At 30.9% G+C, this 19192-nt stretch overlaps 1 protein-coding gene across 4 annotated transcripts in view; it reads left to right on the forward strand.

Annotated features, from left to right (window-relative positions):
* The first annotated feature begins 866 nt into the window (after window positions 1–866).
* The window catches only part of LOC139500658 (uncharacterized), a 29548-nt gene continuing 11222 nt past the window's right edge, over window positions 867–19192 (forward strand). For all 4 annotated transcript variants that reach the window (XM_071289425.1, XM_071289423.1, XM_071289424.1 and 1 more), the window contains exons 1-11: window positions 867–943; window positions 2533–2583; window positions 6931–7003; window positions 7665–7820; window positions 9206–9367; window positions 10614–10683; window positions 11189–11262; window positions 11630–11681; window positions 12098–12201; window positions 12650–13186; window positions 13866–13910. In XM_071289425.1, the coding sequence (XP_071145526.1) occupies window positions 2545–2583; window positions 6931–7003; window positions 7665–7820; window positions 9206–9367; window positions 10614–10683; window positions 11189–11262; window positions 11630–11681; window positions 12098–12201; window positions 12650–13186; window positions 13866–13910 (1312 nt within the window). In that variant the 5' untranslated portion in view covers window positions 867–943; window positions 2533–2544. The remainder of the gene's footprint in view (window positions 944–2532; window positions 2584–6930; window positions 7004–7664; window positions 7821–9205; window positions 9368–10613; window positions 10684–11188; window positions 11263–11629; window positions 11682–12097; window positions 12202–12649; window positions 13187–13865; window positions 13911–19192) is intronic.

A 19192-nucleotide genomic window follows, 5' to 3' on the forward strand; every position in this document is an offset into this window, starting at 1 on the left:
AAAGGACTTTCCGTTTTGAATTTTGAGTTGGGTATTTTTAACATTTTACTTTTGCATTTGAATATTAAGTTACATTTCAATTATAGCTATCATGTTTGTCTTTTAGACAAGAGATAGAAAGGACAAGATACTAAAAGACCCGTTTTCGGCCCCCCTATTTCCTCATCTTTTTAAAGTATGTTTTGGAAGCTACTTATCCCATTAAAATAACCCCTTAGGTTTGAAGTTTGTTTGGATGAACTTCAAAATTATCAATTTCAGAAAACGGGTGAGGTGAGGAGATAAAAGAGCAGCAAAAACGCCAAAAGAAGGAAAAATTGCGATTTTTGGCCATTGTCTCTTTAAGTTTAATAGCGTGAGCTATACGTGACCCGGAGAAAATTACGTCGATTTAGATAGCAAAAACATTTCTAGTGACATTAGAAGAAACAAAATCCTGGGTCACCATGGCGCAGGCACTGAAAAACTAAAAAATGTTTTACGGAACACCCGCAAAGTGAATAATAATTACAATATTTGAATAATAACAGAAAGTGTACCCCCTCACCTCAAGCAGTTGCTAACATAAGTGGTTTTGAAGTTCATCCAAAGAAACCTCAAACCTCAGGGAATATTTTAACATAAGAAATAGCTTTCCAAAACAGAATTTGATAAAATGAGAAAATAGGGGGGGGGGCAAACACAGGACTTATCGTACCTTGCCCTTCGACTCATAATATTTATTCAAAACGGTTGTCACGTAATTGCAGTTATAGAAAAATATAAAAACAACTTTAACCAAACAATAATAATGATGTGTAAATACAGAAGTGACTCAATTAGGTGATTTTTTTTAAATAGTTCCTCGAAGTAAATACAAATTTTCCCATTTATGGTATCAATATCCGTATTACATGTAGGCGAAGTTGCGGAAATAATTGTCCAAATGCATCTGTAATAAGAGGTAGGTGTAGTTTTATAGCTGCGAAATCTGTAAATATACCAATTTAATGGCGATTAGTTTTATATGCTTAATATCTCAATGTCTAACATTTTTTTCTCTGATATGAATAAATACCATGGGTTTCATTTTCGTCAATCACAATTACTAAGAACTGCATAAATATTAATAATGAAGTATTTTAAAGTTGGACCAACGGATTTATGAAACAAGTGCACAATTTTGTATATGCATGTAAAGGCAATAACAAAACCAAGGAGTAAACAAAGACTCACAAAACCAAAGGACATTTACATCAACAGTTATAAATAATAATTAAGAAACAACTTGAACTCCACTAAAAATTATAAAATTATACTGTAAATCTGTTCCAGGCATAACATAATTGGGTGAAGTAATCACCGAGATGTTATTCATCATATGAGTCTAAATGGAAAGTTTTTATTAATGGAACCGATCTTCTATTATTATAGGTGATAGGACAATATTTTCTGCTCTACCTGTTTTTCTCAAACATTATTTTCTCTATAATGGAAATATATGAGTGTCAAACGTGTTAGAGGTTTAGATCTCTATAAAACCAGTTTTAATCCAACATTTTCTACATTTAGAAATGTAAATACAAGTCGATTCAAAACTGCATCTTTGTTGTAACTTACACTTTCAGTCATTAAGATACATTTGCTAAATTCTTAAATTCGACCTACAAAATCTGTACCAATTCTGGATTTTGACAGTAGTTATCAATTCATATCAGCTGCCGATTTTACCATTCGATTAAAAACATGCCATTTTGAAATGTGCTCGGAGTTTGGTATTTTTTTTATTTTACTTTTGTCGTATACAGTTGTAAATTAATATTGACTATTTTTTTTAACCTATAACATGAAGTGAAACAAACCTACAAAAATCCAATTGTACGTGACTGCAACCTATCTATATTTATGTTTAATTTTATGTTATCTGTTTGTGTGACCATTGACAGTATTTAGTGGTCTTGTCGATAATTAATTCGATAGCGTCTATAAATGTAAATAATACATGTGTACTAATTTGAATTATCAATGGAAAAGGAATGACAAATGTGTATACTGACATTACGGAAATAGAACATTTCCAAAGTTTTTACTAATTAATGAATTTGATTTTATTTAGGGAATATTTTTAACACAATGTACTCTTAACAATATTTACCTGATACAGCATATGTTCACTTCTTAAATATATTTCTCGTCAGTAGCTAGTACTCATGTTTCCATATATATGTATATCTAAAATAAACACAACTTAAGATGAAAACAGTTAAGGTTCGGTTTTAAAACAATTATTTTGTATATTTATTAAATGCGTTTCCCCAGTTTAAGTTTGTAACCCAGATTTGTTTGTTTTTTTCTATCGATTAATGAGTTTCAAACAGCGGTATACTACTGTTGCCTTTATTTTTATTTGATCATAAAAGAGTCTAATGCAACAATATAATATATTTCTTTGGTGTGTGAGTCTGTATGTAATTAGAGTGTTTTGGTGGGGTTTTTCTTTGTTACTGTATCTATTGCGTCTACAGACGTCTGCATTATCTCGTTATTTTGTAGGCCGTTCTAATCATGATTGGTGTTCTTGTTGTTGTCCTGGCCACATACCACGTGAGTATTAATAAAACATATATCTTGAACAAACGGTTGATTATTTAAATAACATATGTTTTAATTAATGCTGAGCATCATCGGAAAACAACGTAAATATATATATATATGAATATATTAAACCGTTTGATATGGTAGTTGTGTCAAAAAGCCTGTTTCTATGTACAATATATGTTGGCGTTTGTTATTTTTTCAGTTCAGTTTTTGTGCTGTTCAGTTGATTTAATCTTATAGTTGGTGTGTTTCTATCGTTTTTAGTTAAGATCCCTGATTTGGTTCGCTAAATCGGTTTATGACTCGTGAACAGCGGCATACTACTGCTGTGATGCTTTTATTTAATGATGGTCCGTATGTGAAATATTTTATCTTGGCATAATTTTCTGTACATAATATTGAAATCCTGTGTAATCAATGTATTTTTTATTGAATAATATGCGAACATGTTTTTTTTAGTAACAAACTTGCAGTCTACAAATTTCTTTATCATGTTTATGTTGATCTGTTTTCTATATAATTATATAATCATCATAATAGCCAGGCTTAATAGTATATGCACAAGACGTGTGCATTATTGACAAGTGTCTCGATAGCGAGCCTCGAATAACAAACGGTGAAAAGGCCAAATTACGAAGATGAAGAGCATTAATTACGTTGAAAAATAATGTCCATACGTAACCCTCTATAAACCTCTAAAACTTATGACTTGACAACTTGTTGATAGATAAAAAAACGATTACGAATAAAAGAAAAATATTTGAAAGGAAGAATTAACTTTTGGTGTAGTTTACATTTCCTCGTTGTTATCGAAAGTTTTTTCAACGTGTATATGCCCAAAACTAATAAAACTCTGTATAACCCTTAACTCTGTTTTGGGTCTTTCTGAAAACTCCATTATCACTGCTTCAATGTTTTTATATTGGTTACATTCCCAGGTTACTTCTCTATGAGATGAAACATAGAGATCCGATCTGGAAACCGTACGCAATATATCAAATTTAAAATAACTATAAATATTACATATCTCCCAAACAGAGGTGTTGCTTGTGAAACAGTTTTACTTTCAAAGTGCAACCTATGCAGGTCCATTAAAAGTAAAGAAAATGTTTTGACAAGCTTTTCATATCAAAACGATGATGCTATAATTTTTTCAGCAAATCAAAGAATTCCTTCTTTAATGTCAAATATCTTGTTACATACACGAGTAAATCGAACAAGTTAAGATATAAAAACACCACACGCAATTTGATGAAATAGATTATGATGTTCCCAGACAAGAATTTGTCCGAACCGATTTTGAGATTATCTGTGGAAAATTGAACCAAATTTGCTGCTAAAGTCAATTGCTTGGGTTTGCAACTAACAATTATTTCATGTGTGTCTTGTCTTTATAAATACAATGGAAAATGGAAATAGGAATATGTCAAAGAGACAACAACCCGACCAAAGAGCAAATAACAATCCAATTATGATATCATAAATGTCGTGTGATCTAAAACAAAAATCTACTGACAGTAAACTATAGCTACCGAAGTAGTTTTATGGTGTACGAGGAACTAGCTTACCCTTCCTGAGCACCTGTAATTCCACAGTTGTTGGTTTGGTTCTGTTGCTCAGTTTTGGTTATTTTCGTTGTGTTTTGTGTACCGTGTTTGTCGTTGGGTCTCTATCTTTTTTAGCCATGACGTATTCAGTTGTTCTTTAGACTATTGAATTTGAATAACTCTTTCATATCTTTCGCCCGTCTTTTGTAAAATAGATTGTAAATAAGAGTACTGACTGACTTTACAACAACAAAATCACATCAAACAAATGGACAACAACTGTAATATATACTTGGTACATGCATATTCCTATGTAGACACTAGTGGATTATACCTTGTTTTAGAGTAAGCTAGACCTCTCACTAGTATGACAGTCGAATAAGGTTCTCAACTTTCTGCAAAATTCATTACTGTGCACGTGGTGTAGTTCTTTTAACTTATGATTATTTAGAACGACGTGACAGATACTATAGAAACTAAAAACGATGCTGTAACTTGGACTCAGATATAATAGCAGGATCTCCCTTTTAAAATTCGTTTATTCAATGATTTTTTATATAACATATTCACATCGAAGCCTAAACTCATGCGTAATGCTCAGAGAGCTCGTTGTTTGACATTGAAAAACCAAAAACAATCATAATATTAAAGCGTTGATGGACTTGTATAAACGGTTTAAGTCATTTTGAAGAAAGATTCCATATTTTACATTATCAGGTTAACATAACTTGTCTAAGCGTACATATTATACATAATGAAGTTCAGTTTTGGCCTATGTTATATCATAGTTCGGTTCTGTATATGTTACATAATAATGTTGTGTTTTTTTTTGTGTCCTCTTATATTCCATACGTTTTCCTCAGTTTTAGTGTGTAATCCGGATTTATTTTGTTTTCTCTTAATACATTTATGAATTTAACTATATAATAGGTTAAAATGACCAACATACAGCAGGCAACATAGTGTTATAATCTTAATCACTAAAACACAAACAAATATGTAACAAGGAAGCACAAAATGTCAGATATGATAAACATATTAACAAAAATTAAAGACAATAATACACAAAGGAGTAGGTCCGGTAAGGACCGATTTTGGCCTCAAAATTCAGGTTCATCTGACGAAAGATTTTGACCACTTTTTAAACACTCAAGTCGCTATTTCATTTTAATCAAGTAGTTTATGTGAAAGATTTTAAATGATTTCGTCATTAACAACGATCCGATTCAAGCTCAAATATGAAAAATCTACCGAATACGCCGACAAATGTCACTTTTCAGATGGTTTTTGTCAAAAATGAAAGTGGCCGCATCCGTGTTCATCATGTTCATATTTAACCTTTATATATGTTATGTATTATCATAAAATATAACTTACATTTCAATATTAAGGATAAACACGGATGCGGCCACTTCCGTTTTACACGAAAACCGTCTAAAATTTAACTAAAATAATAGAATTGTGAAGATTTTAGTAATTTAGCATGACTTTATGGTGCTAGTACCCGATATATGTGCATTGTATTGTCAAAAACAGCCCATATTTATGTAGAAGAAGCATTCTACTGTCCAATAAATAACTAAAAGTTTACAATTTAATAAATTAAATTTGTAAAACTGCTATATTTTGGGGCCAAAAAGGGGTCTTACTGGACCATCTCCTTTATCATAGTAAAATAACACAATTACAGGATGTATAAGTTCAAAGCCACGTCTTTAAGTATAAAAGTAACATATAAAGACATATACAAAGCACATAGCAAAAATGAAAAACAAGTTTTACAATAGTACACTAACGGGATATATAATTACAGAGCCACGCTATATGTATTGAAGTTAACTCAAAAGACATATAGACAAAGCTCATTAGCAAACGAAAAGACAAAAATACGAGAATGGCGTAAACAATAATGACAGGATGAACACGTACCACAAGTATCTTAATCTCAAATGATAACAAACACATATCTAACAAAGAATCACAAAAAGGCATATATCAAATTTGACTACGTCATTCATTGCTCCCTTATCTTTGAATTTAATTATGTATAATTATCCCAACCCAAAGGATTGAAAGATTTAAAGTACTGGGACTGAATGGCAAGGTTAACATTGACTGTTACGTAGAATCGCGCATTAACATCAGAGTGTAAACGTCACACATGTAGAGATATGTTTGAAGCATGAAAATAATAAAGTATATAGATCTTCATGCATATTCTCTGCAGAATGTAAATTAGAAATTTTCCTTTCAGTCTTACGGCTTATCTATGCTTTTTATGTATGTCTTTACGAAAACAAGGAACCACGTCATTATGTATAAAATAAATACAAAAGGACATCTAGGCATTAACAATTATGAAAGACCATTTTACAAAAATTATAATAGAACAATAAAACAATAGCGGGATGTTTAAGTTGTGAAATACCCTAAACATAATCTTTAATCAAAATTGTAAGTATGTAAAACAATTGTAGCAATCACTTTTTTGTCAAACGATCTGAGATTCTTAATCCAAAAGTAAACTCACAAATTGTTTTTCTAGACAAATAGACATACAGATGTTATATACTTTTATTGTAGCAATTTTACGTTCATTTGATTTATTCAAGGAAAACCAATGAATTAACTGGAACAATTACGATATAAACGTTAAAACAAGACAATATTGTTAATTCACAATTTTACAAATCAATCATATACAACGCATGTTTTCATATTTCTACTTGCCTTAATATGGAATGGGATGACTTGAATTTGATAACAGCCAGTAATGTTTAAACGTCTTTTTTTCTTTTCTTTAAAGGTTTATTCAATGCAGCATATATATTACAAAACGATTAACAGATATTGTTATCCTTATTATGATTGTGAGCCAAGTAAGTAGCATGTGTAACGAATGAAAACAACATGTTCTAATTAGTATGCGTTCCAGCAGTTTTCTGAATTTACCTTTACAAGGAACGCTCAAAGCCGACTATTCTAAAGAGTTATTACTAAAAAGAATCTAAATAATAGTCTTATCCACCAAAGTTCAGCTTGGCTGATAAAATTATAACCTGAGTTTTGTATTTATTTCAAAAATTGTTAACGAACAATTTAGAAGGGTTTGTAAAAGAGGGACGAAAGATACCAAAGGGACAGTCAAACTCATAAATCTAAAACAAACTGACAACGCCATGGCTAAAAATGAAAAAGACAAACAAACAACAGCACACCGACACAACATAGAAAACTAAAGAATAAAAAACACGAACCCCAGCAAAAAACTAGGGGTGATATCAGGTGCTCCGGAAGGGTAAGCAGATCCTGCTCCACATTCGGCACCCGTCGTGTTGCTTATGTGATAACAAATCCGGTAAATAGTCTAATTCGGTAGGTCACATTCATGAAAAGGAAGGGGATTGTAGTTACGACGTAAGGAACTCTCTTTTTTTCCGACCTTGGGTAAATAAGAACAGAAAAGGTAACAAATGAAGACAGTTTAAATTAAACGATATATATTAAGATGATCCATTTATGTTTTTCCTTATTTTATAGACCATGAAATACAGCCATGTACAATGAACTCTACTCGTGATATATGTAGTCCTTGTGTAGAACCAATGGTCCAACCAGATCTTATATCATCCCCAGTGAACGGTGATACGAGTGCGACTGCATGTTTCAAACCAAAAACTGATTGTCTAGCGCAAGGTATAATCAAAAGTAAAGTTGTATTATTTTGTCAGCATTACACTTTTTAAGAATACCTTGTAGTAGTTGTGTATTTTGATATGAATTGCATGGTATCAGACTTCATGAACTAACTTACGTATCTGTTTTCATTGCTATATGAGCTGTTATGGTAAAGAAACTCCTAATCAACCTTGACATGAAAATTATCAACTGCTTCCGGTTATTATCGTATGTCTTTTCGTAACGTTATTGCATGGCATTCTGGTGTTACTCGGCAATGTCCGGTAAACACACCTAAATAGTACTTAGTCAGTGAAAAGCGTAACAAAATCAGATACAAAACCAATATTTTGAAACAAGAGGATATAGTGTACAAAATGCTAAACAAATGATACGATAAATGCATAATTCACAGTTATTAACATATTTTCTTGTTTGCTTTTTTCCGCCCAATTATATGTTATGTTGGTTTTTTCGTCAATGTATAAAATATTATACTGTTTTTTTCTCCTCTGTTCAGTCTTATGATAGAAATATTTCATATCGGATGTGTTACTTTTGGCGTCCGTTTACCGTAAACTTTTTACTTCTTTTTGAATTTTTACTTCAGAACCACTTGAAGGATTGCTATATTAAACGGTAATGTCTTCCTGAGTTGGTACATATGATAAAAAGATCATAAAATGTCGTTTGTCATATTTATTATCAGCCTTCGGTCAATACCAATCCTCAAGCCTTTGGCTTTTAGACCGATAATACATCTGGTATGACAAATATCATGTACTAACCTGATAATATGGCGCAACATGTATATCATATCAGATGGGAAAACACATTAACCAGCATGTTTGTCTCTGGTAGCATAGAGGACGTTATAGTTATACATGAAAGAAACTGCGTATTGTGAAGTGTTGCGTTTAATCTACCAGCATTTTATTTGAGCAACGATTGGTCTTCAGTGTATATCAGGAAGTTTATTTTTATCTAATTTTTTACTTTAAAGCCTTGTGAGAGAAAAATCTTCTTATTTCTAATTGATCTTAATATCTTCGTTTCCGTTGTATTTTATCTGTGGCTATTTCTCGTCCATTTCTTAAACTTCCTATTATCAACCCTTTCACAAAGTATAGCACCAATTGATTGAGTGTAGTATCGAACTTAATAAATGTCGGCATGACCGCCAAACAAGCATTTTCTGTAAAAAGTGTACATTTATAATATAAATTAGATTTTAAAAGTCAGTTAGAAAGCTCCTATGACCAGAACGTGGTGGAAAGGTAAATTGTAGATCTTACATGTTCTTAGTCTGGGATATAGATAATTCTGCTGACTAAATACATTTCAATGCACGAAAACAATACATGAGGAACAGAATCACATATTTAAGTTTTATTTCTTTACAGATATAACATACAAACGAATTGTTAACGATGATGTTAAAGGTTTTTGTGACAGTCTTCACGGCTGCAAGTGCAATACAACATCATGCTTCTTCGGAGATCCCTGCTTATGTAACGAGAAAATAGATGGCTGCCCACCTGGAACAACGTTAAACGTAGCCGGAGGTATTTAATGAGTTGAATACTAAACGTTAAACTTGGTTTGTCTGGTAAATTTTAAGCAGTACGACTGCTTATCATAGTTACATTTAAGAATTGACTTTGTTTTAATTATGAGGTGTGTTAAATTGATTTAGGATGTACAAATATCTAGATAATTTGATATCCAAAGAAATGCGTCAAAATGTAAGAACATGACACAAAGTAGCTTTGTATAAATCTAAACCTTTGTTGAATGTAGTCATATTAGTATATCATCATTTGAACTATCTAATTTGCTATACTTTATGAAATTTCAGTTAAAGATGTTCGCCTAATCTGCTATTCGGACGCCTCTTATTTTAGCCATGTAGGGCCATAAATTTTTTGCCGTTAAGCTTTTCTTTTCCTTTTATAATTCGAAAAACATTTAGTTAAATTTTTTTTTCTTAAATCCAATAACATCCTTATTATTGTTTGAAAGAACATTGTGTCATTGTTTAATGTATGAAAAGTCTAAAAATATTCATTTATCGCCAATCTTCAATAACTCATATCTCCAAAACAATGACACTGATAATTCTTTTTTGTTTTGTTATTTTCAGTTGCAATATTTTTATACAACAAATTTATAGAAAAAAAACACTTGGTTTGCTTTAAACAGAGCAGCGAACATCATTATTACATACCTCCTAATCATGTAAAATCAATGTTGTATTTGGTTTTTTTTTATATGTGTAAGTCAATTTTGATAATATAGATGTCTAAGTGTATTCATTGTACACATCTCTTGCTTAGATGAAGATAAATATAGAAAAGGGCTTCAGACGCACGAAATTAATAAAGTATTATTTTCATTATATATATGTAGAGTAATTTGTCCGTGTTTGGCTATATTTATGAGTTAATTCTGATTATTTCTGCTCTTCAAAGTTTGTATTTAGTTTGATATTTTCAAATTCCTAATTGTATCGAATGTTGAAAAGCTATGGTTTGTACCATTATTATTATGCTATGTTTCAAACTTGAAAAATACCTAACCATTTTCTGTTCTGTTCATAAAATTGTAACACATAATTTTAAAGCATAAAAAAACAACTGTGTCTAGGGAATATGCCAAAGCTTATTCGAGATATTTTGTCTTAATGAATTGTGGATTTAGTTGTAGTAAAATCCATTAAAATAAACACAAAAAACATTAAATATGTAAATGTTGTATACGTGTTTAAGCTTTTTGATGGATTTATAATAAAAAAATCTTCTTCAAATTTAGAATGCATTCCCTGTCCAAATGGTACATATAAGAATGACAACGGTTGTGGTCCTTGTCGACATTTACAAAGGTATGTTAACTAGAATTTTATAATTCAAACATTGTGGATTTTTCTTTATCAATGGGCATGCAATATCATCCTGTGATTTAAATAGGTTTCTACTTGACAGATATAAATTCAAGCAGGTTTTGCCTTTTATTGCTTACATATATTTCATTTGAACTTTGGTGAACCGTTGTTTCCTTTGCAACCATATCTCCTTAACTTTATAAAGCATGTTCTTGAGAGCATACAGTTGCAAAACTGTGTAGTCTTTCGTATGTGTTTTAACTATAACACTTGATTTACGAATGTCGAGTATGCATTAATTAGTGAGCATGCGAGCGACCAATCTTTTGTTGGTCGTCCACAAGCCTAAGTCGCAAAAATATTACTTTATTGGTAAACATTCTTCGAAAACGTTAACCAATATTGCTTTGTGGCAGAAATTTCTAGTTTTATCTTCACATTGTACCAGGTATATCCGGTTTGACTAAGTCAGGTTTGAAATATAATCTCGTTGCATTCATTTCAGTAATCACATTGCCAATCCTTCTACACAGAACACTAGTATAGTTAAAACTTACATATCTTTACCATCACCTGCACGTATGTACAGTTTAATCATTTTGAATTCAGGTATACATTCATATATGAATGTTTGTTTCTTCATGTATATACATGTGGCTGTTCTAATATATATGTCATGATTACTGACATGCTTTTAACGTATATACTTAACCATTTTCAATTATTTCAACAATACAACTTAGGATGATTATGCATTGTATTTTCTGTTTTTAGTTGCAACGAATTACAATTCGATTCATTACACTTTCATTAGAAAATATTAATGGTAAATTATCATTCATAATTATAACTGCTTTAAAACATTTTATTTATAATGAAACTGTTTTTATTTCACTAAACTTGTATCATTTGTGTCATTCACATACATATATATTCATCATTACAGCCGTTCATAATCCAAATAGACCCGAGGAAAATGACAATCTTTTGGTAATTTTGTAAGTATACAATTTTACAATTTACTTTACACATAGTCTATGACAATTAAAGCAAGGATTTCAACAATAACAAAAAGATGTCTTTTATAACATGTATAAATATGTATCGAAATATGTAGTCTATAAATGATTTGTTCTGTCTGTCCGTCTATTTTGATATCTAATTGTGACGATTTCATTTTTAAATCAAAAGTTTTAAATGGTGAAGTTGAAGTCATCAATTTGTAAATTTTACTGACGCCATGGCTCTATAAAACCAGGTAAAATACACAATTTTCTTCATTTGAAAATGCCTGTACCAAGTCCGGAATATGACAGTTGTTTTCCGTTCGTTTGATTTGTTTTATTATTTGATTTTGCCATTTGATTAAGGGCTTTCCTTTCATAACTATTAATTATATTGACCTTGTTTGCAGTATGATTGCTCTTGGCGTATTGACTATACTATTGTCTATGGTAACTATAGCGATTTGCTTCAAAAGATCAGGATTTATTCTAACGGGGATCTGTTGGACACATGGTAAGTCAAATAGAAGTTTCATGGCACTAGTATATCTCTCTACATTGAATAGTTACAGAACAGTAATTATATTTTGTAAACAAACAAGAAGTTTACGTTGAATAAATGAGTTCTTTGACAACTATTAGAAGAAAAGTTCCAAAATCATTAACTCATAAATCATTCAAAAAACATTTCCTTACCCAATGTCATGAACTGAATTTTGTTTTAGACTATTTTTATCACAGAGTTAACGAAGACGGGGTGTTTTATATTTCTATTTTTTTTAATTCGATTTAAATAGATTGATAGAATCAATAAGATATTGATAAAAAAATTATTCACAGTATTAACATATAAGATTAAAGAGATAAAATGTACAAGCAATACACTATAACAGTCTCACAGAAGTAAAAACAATAAGTTGGTCTAGACTTTTTCTTAATGTTAAAGTATTTTTTTAATATAGTAGGAAGAGGGCAACCTGACAACACAGATCGTATACAAATTGAACCTTTGGTTAAAGTGACAAATCAAGATGACAATGTAATAATAAGAAAGAAAGAAGGTAGAATTTTAACCGATAATCCGGCAGGTGACGCTCGTCCTCAATATCTACTGTACTCATTTCAAAGCAGGCAACATGCCGATGTCATGTCAATTCCCAACGATTCAGGCTTTCATGCGCAAAATATAATAATTGCCGCAGGTAATAACAAATTGGACGAATATAACAAGTCAAGGGATTCAAATTCAAATTATAACAACACATATCGTCAAACTTCAGAGCAGCAATTGACTGACGTTGATGAATTACCAAAATATACGAAAACTAGTGCCACTAACGAAATTAAAATTGAAAAGAAATTGAAAAACAAAATGCGGAAACCACTAGCAATTGATATACCAGTTAGGAATCCTAACGACAGTTTTAATGTATCGGACACTTGTAGTCCAGTCACGACCGATTCTGAACCTCATACTCTTTGGACAGGTAGTTGTCAAGGTATATTATTCTTTTAATCATTACAAGTTCTTTAAAATTGATGTAAGAAAACTATGCTTTACATTTTTTCATAAATAACTATAAAAAATGTGAAATTAACTTATTTATGGTACCTATCGTGTGTGTTTTATTGCTTTTTAAATATGAGATGTACCTGAAATTGATTCATCAACGAAAGAAACAAACATCAATCCTAGTTATTATTTCTAGCAGTTCGGAGAAGAATTTTCTTTGCAAATTTGGAATTAGGAAGGAATCGCAATACAACTTTATCATCATCTCAGGAGATGACATATATTTTAAATCTATAGTAATAGTCATTTGCTGTGTCGAAAATACGAGCGACATAAGATCATCGTATTCGTATATATAATGTTTAATGACCACAAAATACACGAAAGAGGGCAAGATATGCTGTTAACAAATATTGGAATCATCTTAAGTGAAAAGCAAAAAAGTTAACATTTGAAGTAAAATTGAGAATTGAAATGGGGAATGTGTCAAAGCGACAACAACCCGACCACCAACAAAGGCCACCAATATATATATATATATATTAAGTCTTATATATGACATATCTAAACAACCGAGTGGTGAACTGCTGGTACAGATAATCTAACAAGATCTTTTTCTAGCAATTCATTTCATTTAATTAATGACTATTTTTATAAATTTACAGTGCATCAAAGTGATACCAGTGGGTATGAAACTCAATTGAATGATGGTGAGTATATCAGTACGTTATATAATCAGCAAACCTTTGTAATTTAGATAAAAAGAAAAAAGAAAATCAATGTTGACTACTGTTCCCGTATTATTAACATTTTATACCTATTATGTCTGTTTGTTTTGTTCACATATCGGTGTCAATAAGAAGGCATTTTACGCGACTGTCATACTAGTAAGAGGTTAAGCTAGCCATAAAACAGGTGTAATTAACTATTTTTACGTAAGAAAATATCTGAACCAAGTCAGGAATATGACAGTTGGTATCCATTCGTTTGATGAGTTTGGGCTTTTGATTTTGCCATTCGAATAGGATATATCCTTTTTGAATTTTCTCCGGAGTTCACGTTTTTGTGATTTTACTTTTTACATTAAACTTTGGCATTCTTTGTTGTGCTAATATAGTGATATGATTAAGAGCAATGTAATGTTTCTAATGTATATCTTATAACAAAGAACGGTATGTCAACCAATCAATTATTTAACAAAACAAATCAAGTTAAAAATTAAAAACCGCGGTAATCGCAAACACCAAAAGGAACAAGAGGAGGTGCGTTGTCATAAATTTGTAGCAGGAACAACTCTGCTGGAGATGCGGACCACAGTTAATTCTAGTTTGTAAACGACGGGTGCCAAATTTGAAGCGCTATAATTTATCTAAGTACATGAAAACCAAAAACTGAAAGCAATATATAATTTATTCAACAAAGTACAACTTTCATCATGATATGCCAAAAGTTAATAGCAATGGAGCATTTAACGACTTCAAATTACCTGTACATAGGAAAAATTGCGACATATGTTTTCATATGTTTAACATATGTTTTTCATATGTTTGAAAACATATGTAAACATATGTTTAGGCCCGACATGAAAACATATGTTTTTGATCATATGAAAAACATATGTTAAACATATGAAAAACATATGTTTATAAAATCATATGAAAAACATATGTTTTTCATACATGTAAACATATGAAAAACATATGTTTTTCATATGTTTTTTATAAACATATGTTTTTCATATGTTTTTATCCCAGACCTAAACATATGTTTTCATATGTTTGGCCTAAACATATGTTTTCATATGTTCGGCCCAAACATATGTTTTCATATGTTTTTATATTGGTCCTAAATATATGTTTTTTTATGTTTTTTTTTTTAATTTTTCAAATGCATTTATTTTTTCATGTATATGTATTTTTGTTTGGTTTGTTTTTTATGGTAATGTTTTTGATGTTTTTCTTCTTCATCATCTTTATTTTCTGTCAGGAACTCATTTTGAGTGTAAATACTTCAATATGACGATTTGTTGTTTTGAAAAGTAAATAACCCCAAATACTTGACCCCACAGAAAATACATGGCAAAATCAAAAGCTCTAACAAATATAAAAAACAACTGTATAAATTAGCATTCCTTTTTTGCAGAAAAATAATTATCACAGTCGGTGCTCCATAATTTGTTTTGTATATCTAGTAAAACTTTTTTTTATTAAGTTGTTGTCTCTTCTATTTTCACATTTTTGGCTCTTTGACATACCCCATTTCTTTTGTCTATGTTCTATTTTCATATGTTTGTCTCTTTGACATATCCCATTTCTATTGTCTATATTCTATTTTCATAGTTTTGTCTCTTTGACACATCCCATTCTATGTTTGCCTCTTTGACATACCCTAATTCTATTGTCTATATTCTATTTTCATCTCTATGACATACCAAATTTTTATTGTCTATATTCTATTTTCATATGTTTGTCTCTGTGACATACATCATTTCTATTGTTGATAATCTATTCTAATCTGATGTCTGTGATATTTCTATTGTCTATATTCTATTTTCCTCTGATGTCTGAGATATTTCTATTGTCTATATTCTATTTCCCTCTGATGTATGTGATATTTCTATTGTCTAAATTCTATTTCCCTCTGATGGATGTGATATTTCTATTGCTATATCACCATACACATTGATATGTAATTGTCTACACTGCTAGCTATTACAGGTGCTAGTGTATGGAGCCCCTTTTGTGGCCCTTAATGGCTTGCTGTTTCATGTGAGCTCTGTTTTGAAAACCATATTTTGACCTGTTATGGTTTACTTTTACAAATTATGACCTGGATGGAGAGTTGTTTCATTGGCACTAATACCACATTATATCTATAATTAAGAAAGACAACTAGATTGACTTTTGAGTTCAATATTGTATTAATTTAAAATGAATGTTCTTTGGTTCTTTGGTTCTGTTTCTTTACTTTTGAGTTCCTGCAAATAAAAATAACAGAACAGAGTTTCAATGTCCACTGAGTTGCACATATTTTATATATCAAGGGGCAATAATTTAAAAAAAGACACTTGAATAAAATTATAAATAAAAAAGTTCTTTTTCTTGTATACGAAATATTTCAAACAGACCTTCAAGGGCATTACTTACAGTATACTATGTGTTTTATAAAAAATTGAACTGATGAGAGCTCTTACAAGGCCATTTTCCTTTATTTAATATTTTCAAGGGGCATAACTCTTTCGAAAATAGTCAATCGGTCAAAAGTAGTGAACTTGACCAAGATATTGCTGATATTAAAGTATAGTATGAGTTTTATAAAAATCTGGCAAGAATTGCACCTGCAAGACAAATATAAACACCTTACAATCATTCTATAAACATATTAATTAATGGCTGCCATACAATATGTAGTTTTAATTTTTCAATGGTTCACATTTTGCATCCTTAAACAAGTTGAAGGTTTATACTTTATGGTATGGATTTTGATTATTGTTCATTGCTGAACACTTCAACAGTGACCAGTAAATGTTTTATCTTCGTTCTTTAGTTTTTTAATTGAGAGTTGTCTCATTGAGAATCATACCCCATCTCCTTATATCAATATTCTATACACTCTACAGTTAAAAGAAAATTATTAAATTAATTTTTCTTGTTTATTTTAATGTACAGTGGCAAATATTTAATGTATATTCAAGACCAGAACAACTTTTGATCATGTTAAATATACAATTCATAATATACAGTCTGTGATGCAAATGCTATAATTATTTGAGCTTCTCATTTCTCATGCGTGTGCAGCAGAAGCAGAGGAGACGGGTAAGGATTTCTGGATGCATACTTGACATCAGAAAGACAGAAAAATAAACAACTGTATACATGTACAATTACACAATTGAAAAAGTTTTGAATAGATAACATTAAATTATTTAAATCAAATGCAATTCTACATATGAACTTACTTTGATACCAGTTTTTTTTACAGGACATCTGCACCTACATGTACATGAACATCATAACATGTACACCAGTGATTCTTATACTGCACTTTCCTTTCATTTGGTAACAAGTTAAAATTATAAATTTTAAGTTAATCCAAAAGTCCAGACAAAAACTAGATTTATAAACAAACAACAAATATATGTATAGCATGAACTTTCTCATATATCATGTATATATATAATAAACTATTTTTCTGCCTAAGTTTAAAAAAATCCATTTAGGCATTAACTCCGGTTAATTAAATCTTGATTTGCTGTTTCATAGGCAAAATTGTTGAAATACAACGTTTATATATAAATATTAAACTCATGAACATACATGTAACATGTTGTCATTTGTGTTACCATCTGTATACTTTATGTATTTAATAAAAGAACATTGTTTCAATGTACCTCACCAATTGATGGATATATAAAATTTGCTGTCAAAAAGCAATAACCACAACAAATAAGTATGTTCTTTTTTTAACATTAAATTATAAAAATAATCTACGAGAAAAGTAGACATGTGTGGGATGCAATTCCTTACAAATTCAATATCTATTTCCAAGAGGCAAAACTCCTGTAAACATATTTTATTAATAGCCTGTTAAGTTTCTCTTTATCTTCTTTAGTTCTTGCTCAAAACACAAAAGAGGAAAAGATTGCAAAATTTACGAGAAAGTTGTTAAAAATTTACTATAAAGGGCAACAACTGCTTAAGGGGTCCATTGAAAATTTGGTTATGTTGACCATTGTAGATCTTACTTTGCTGAACATTTATATTGCATGAAACTTTTCAAAAATCAAAAATTTGAAAAATTTTGAAAAAAAAAAGGAATCCCTTAAAAAAGTTGTAAACAAACTATCCCCCCCTCAACTTATTAAAATCCCCCTTGGAGCAATAACCCTTAAACTCAATCCCATCCTTTCTTTTGTAGTATGGAACCTTGTAGTACAATTTCAGAGAGATCCATACACTCGATGGCGGATCCAGAAATTTTCATATGTGGGGGCCCAGTGACTGCCTAAGAGGGGGACTGATCCGGACATGCTTCAGTGTTTCCCTATATAATCAACCAAAATTTTCCCAGAAAAGAGGGGGGGGGGGGGGGTGGAGGGGGCAGGGCTGCCTGGGCCTCCCACCTTAATCTGCCTACATGTATGAGTCACTTAAACACAAGTTATTGTATGGAAACTAGAAACATGCTTCTTTTTGGCCCCTAATTCCTGCATATTTTGGGCAACTAACCCAAAACTCTATCCCAGCCTTTCCTTTGTTATATGGAACATTGTGGTACAATTTCAGAGAGATCTATACAATTACACACAAGTTATTGTCTGGAAACTAGAAAAATACTTGTTTTTGGCCCCTTATTCCTAAACTTTGGCCCCATGACCCCTAAACTGAATCAAAACCTTGTACTTGTGGTTTTAAACATTGTGGTACAATTTCAGAGCAATTGAAATACTTATAAACAAGCTATTATCCTGAAACTAGAAAAATGCTTGTTTTTGGCCCATTTTGGGCCCCTAATTCCTAAACGGTTGGGACTTCCGACCATCATCCCCAAAATCATCCCAACCTTTTTTTGTGGTATTGGACCTTCTAAACAAAATTCATAAAGATTTATGCACTTAAACCTAAGTTATTGTTCGGAAACCAATGTGTCTTCAGACGCTGCAGATAACGACAACACCTTACCATTATACAATCCCCAAAAATTGTTTGTGGTCGTATAAAAAGAACAAGCAATGGAGTGTATATAGAGCTTCCAATCCTATTTTCAATAAAATGGTCCAGTGGAAAAAATATTTTTTCACAGCTTACACGAAATCAAAATGTGTAACATGTAGATAGTCTGACAACAACAAAATATTCAAACAAAGTTATCCTTTTTATTACATGTACATACCTCTCGTCATAAAATAATTGCCGGCTGCTCTTTATATGCACATAAATCAATATGAAAATCTATGAATCCATCATATAATCTAGAAAGCAATGCCTCAGAG

The sequence above is a fragment of the Mytilus edulis genome, chromosome 13, assembly GCF_963676685.1.
Source record: "Mytilus edulis chromosome 13, xbMytEdul2.2, whole genome shotgun sequence".
NCBI lineage: Eukaryota > Metazoa > Mollusca > Bivalvia > Mytilida > Mytilidae > Mytilus > Mytilus edulis.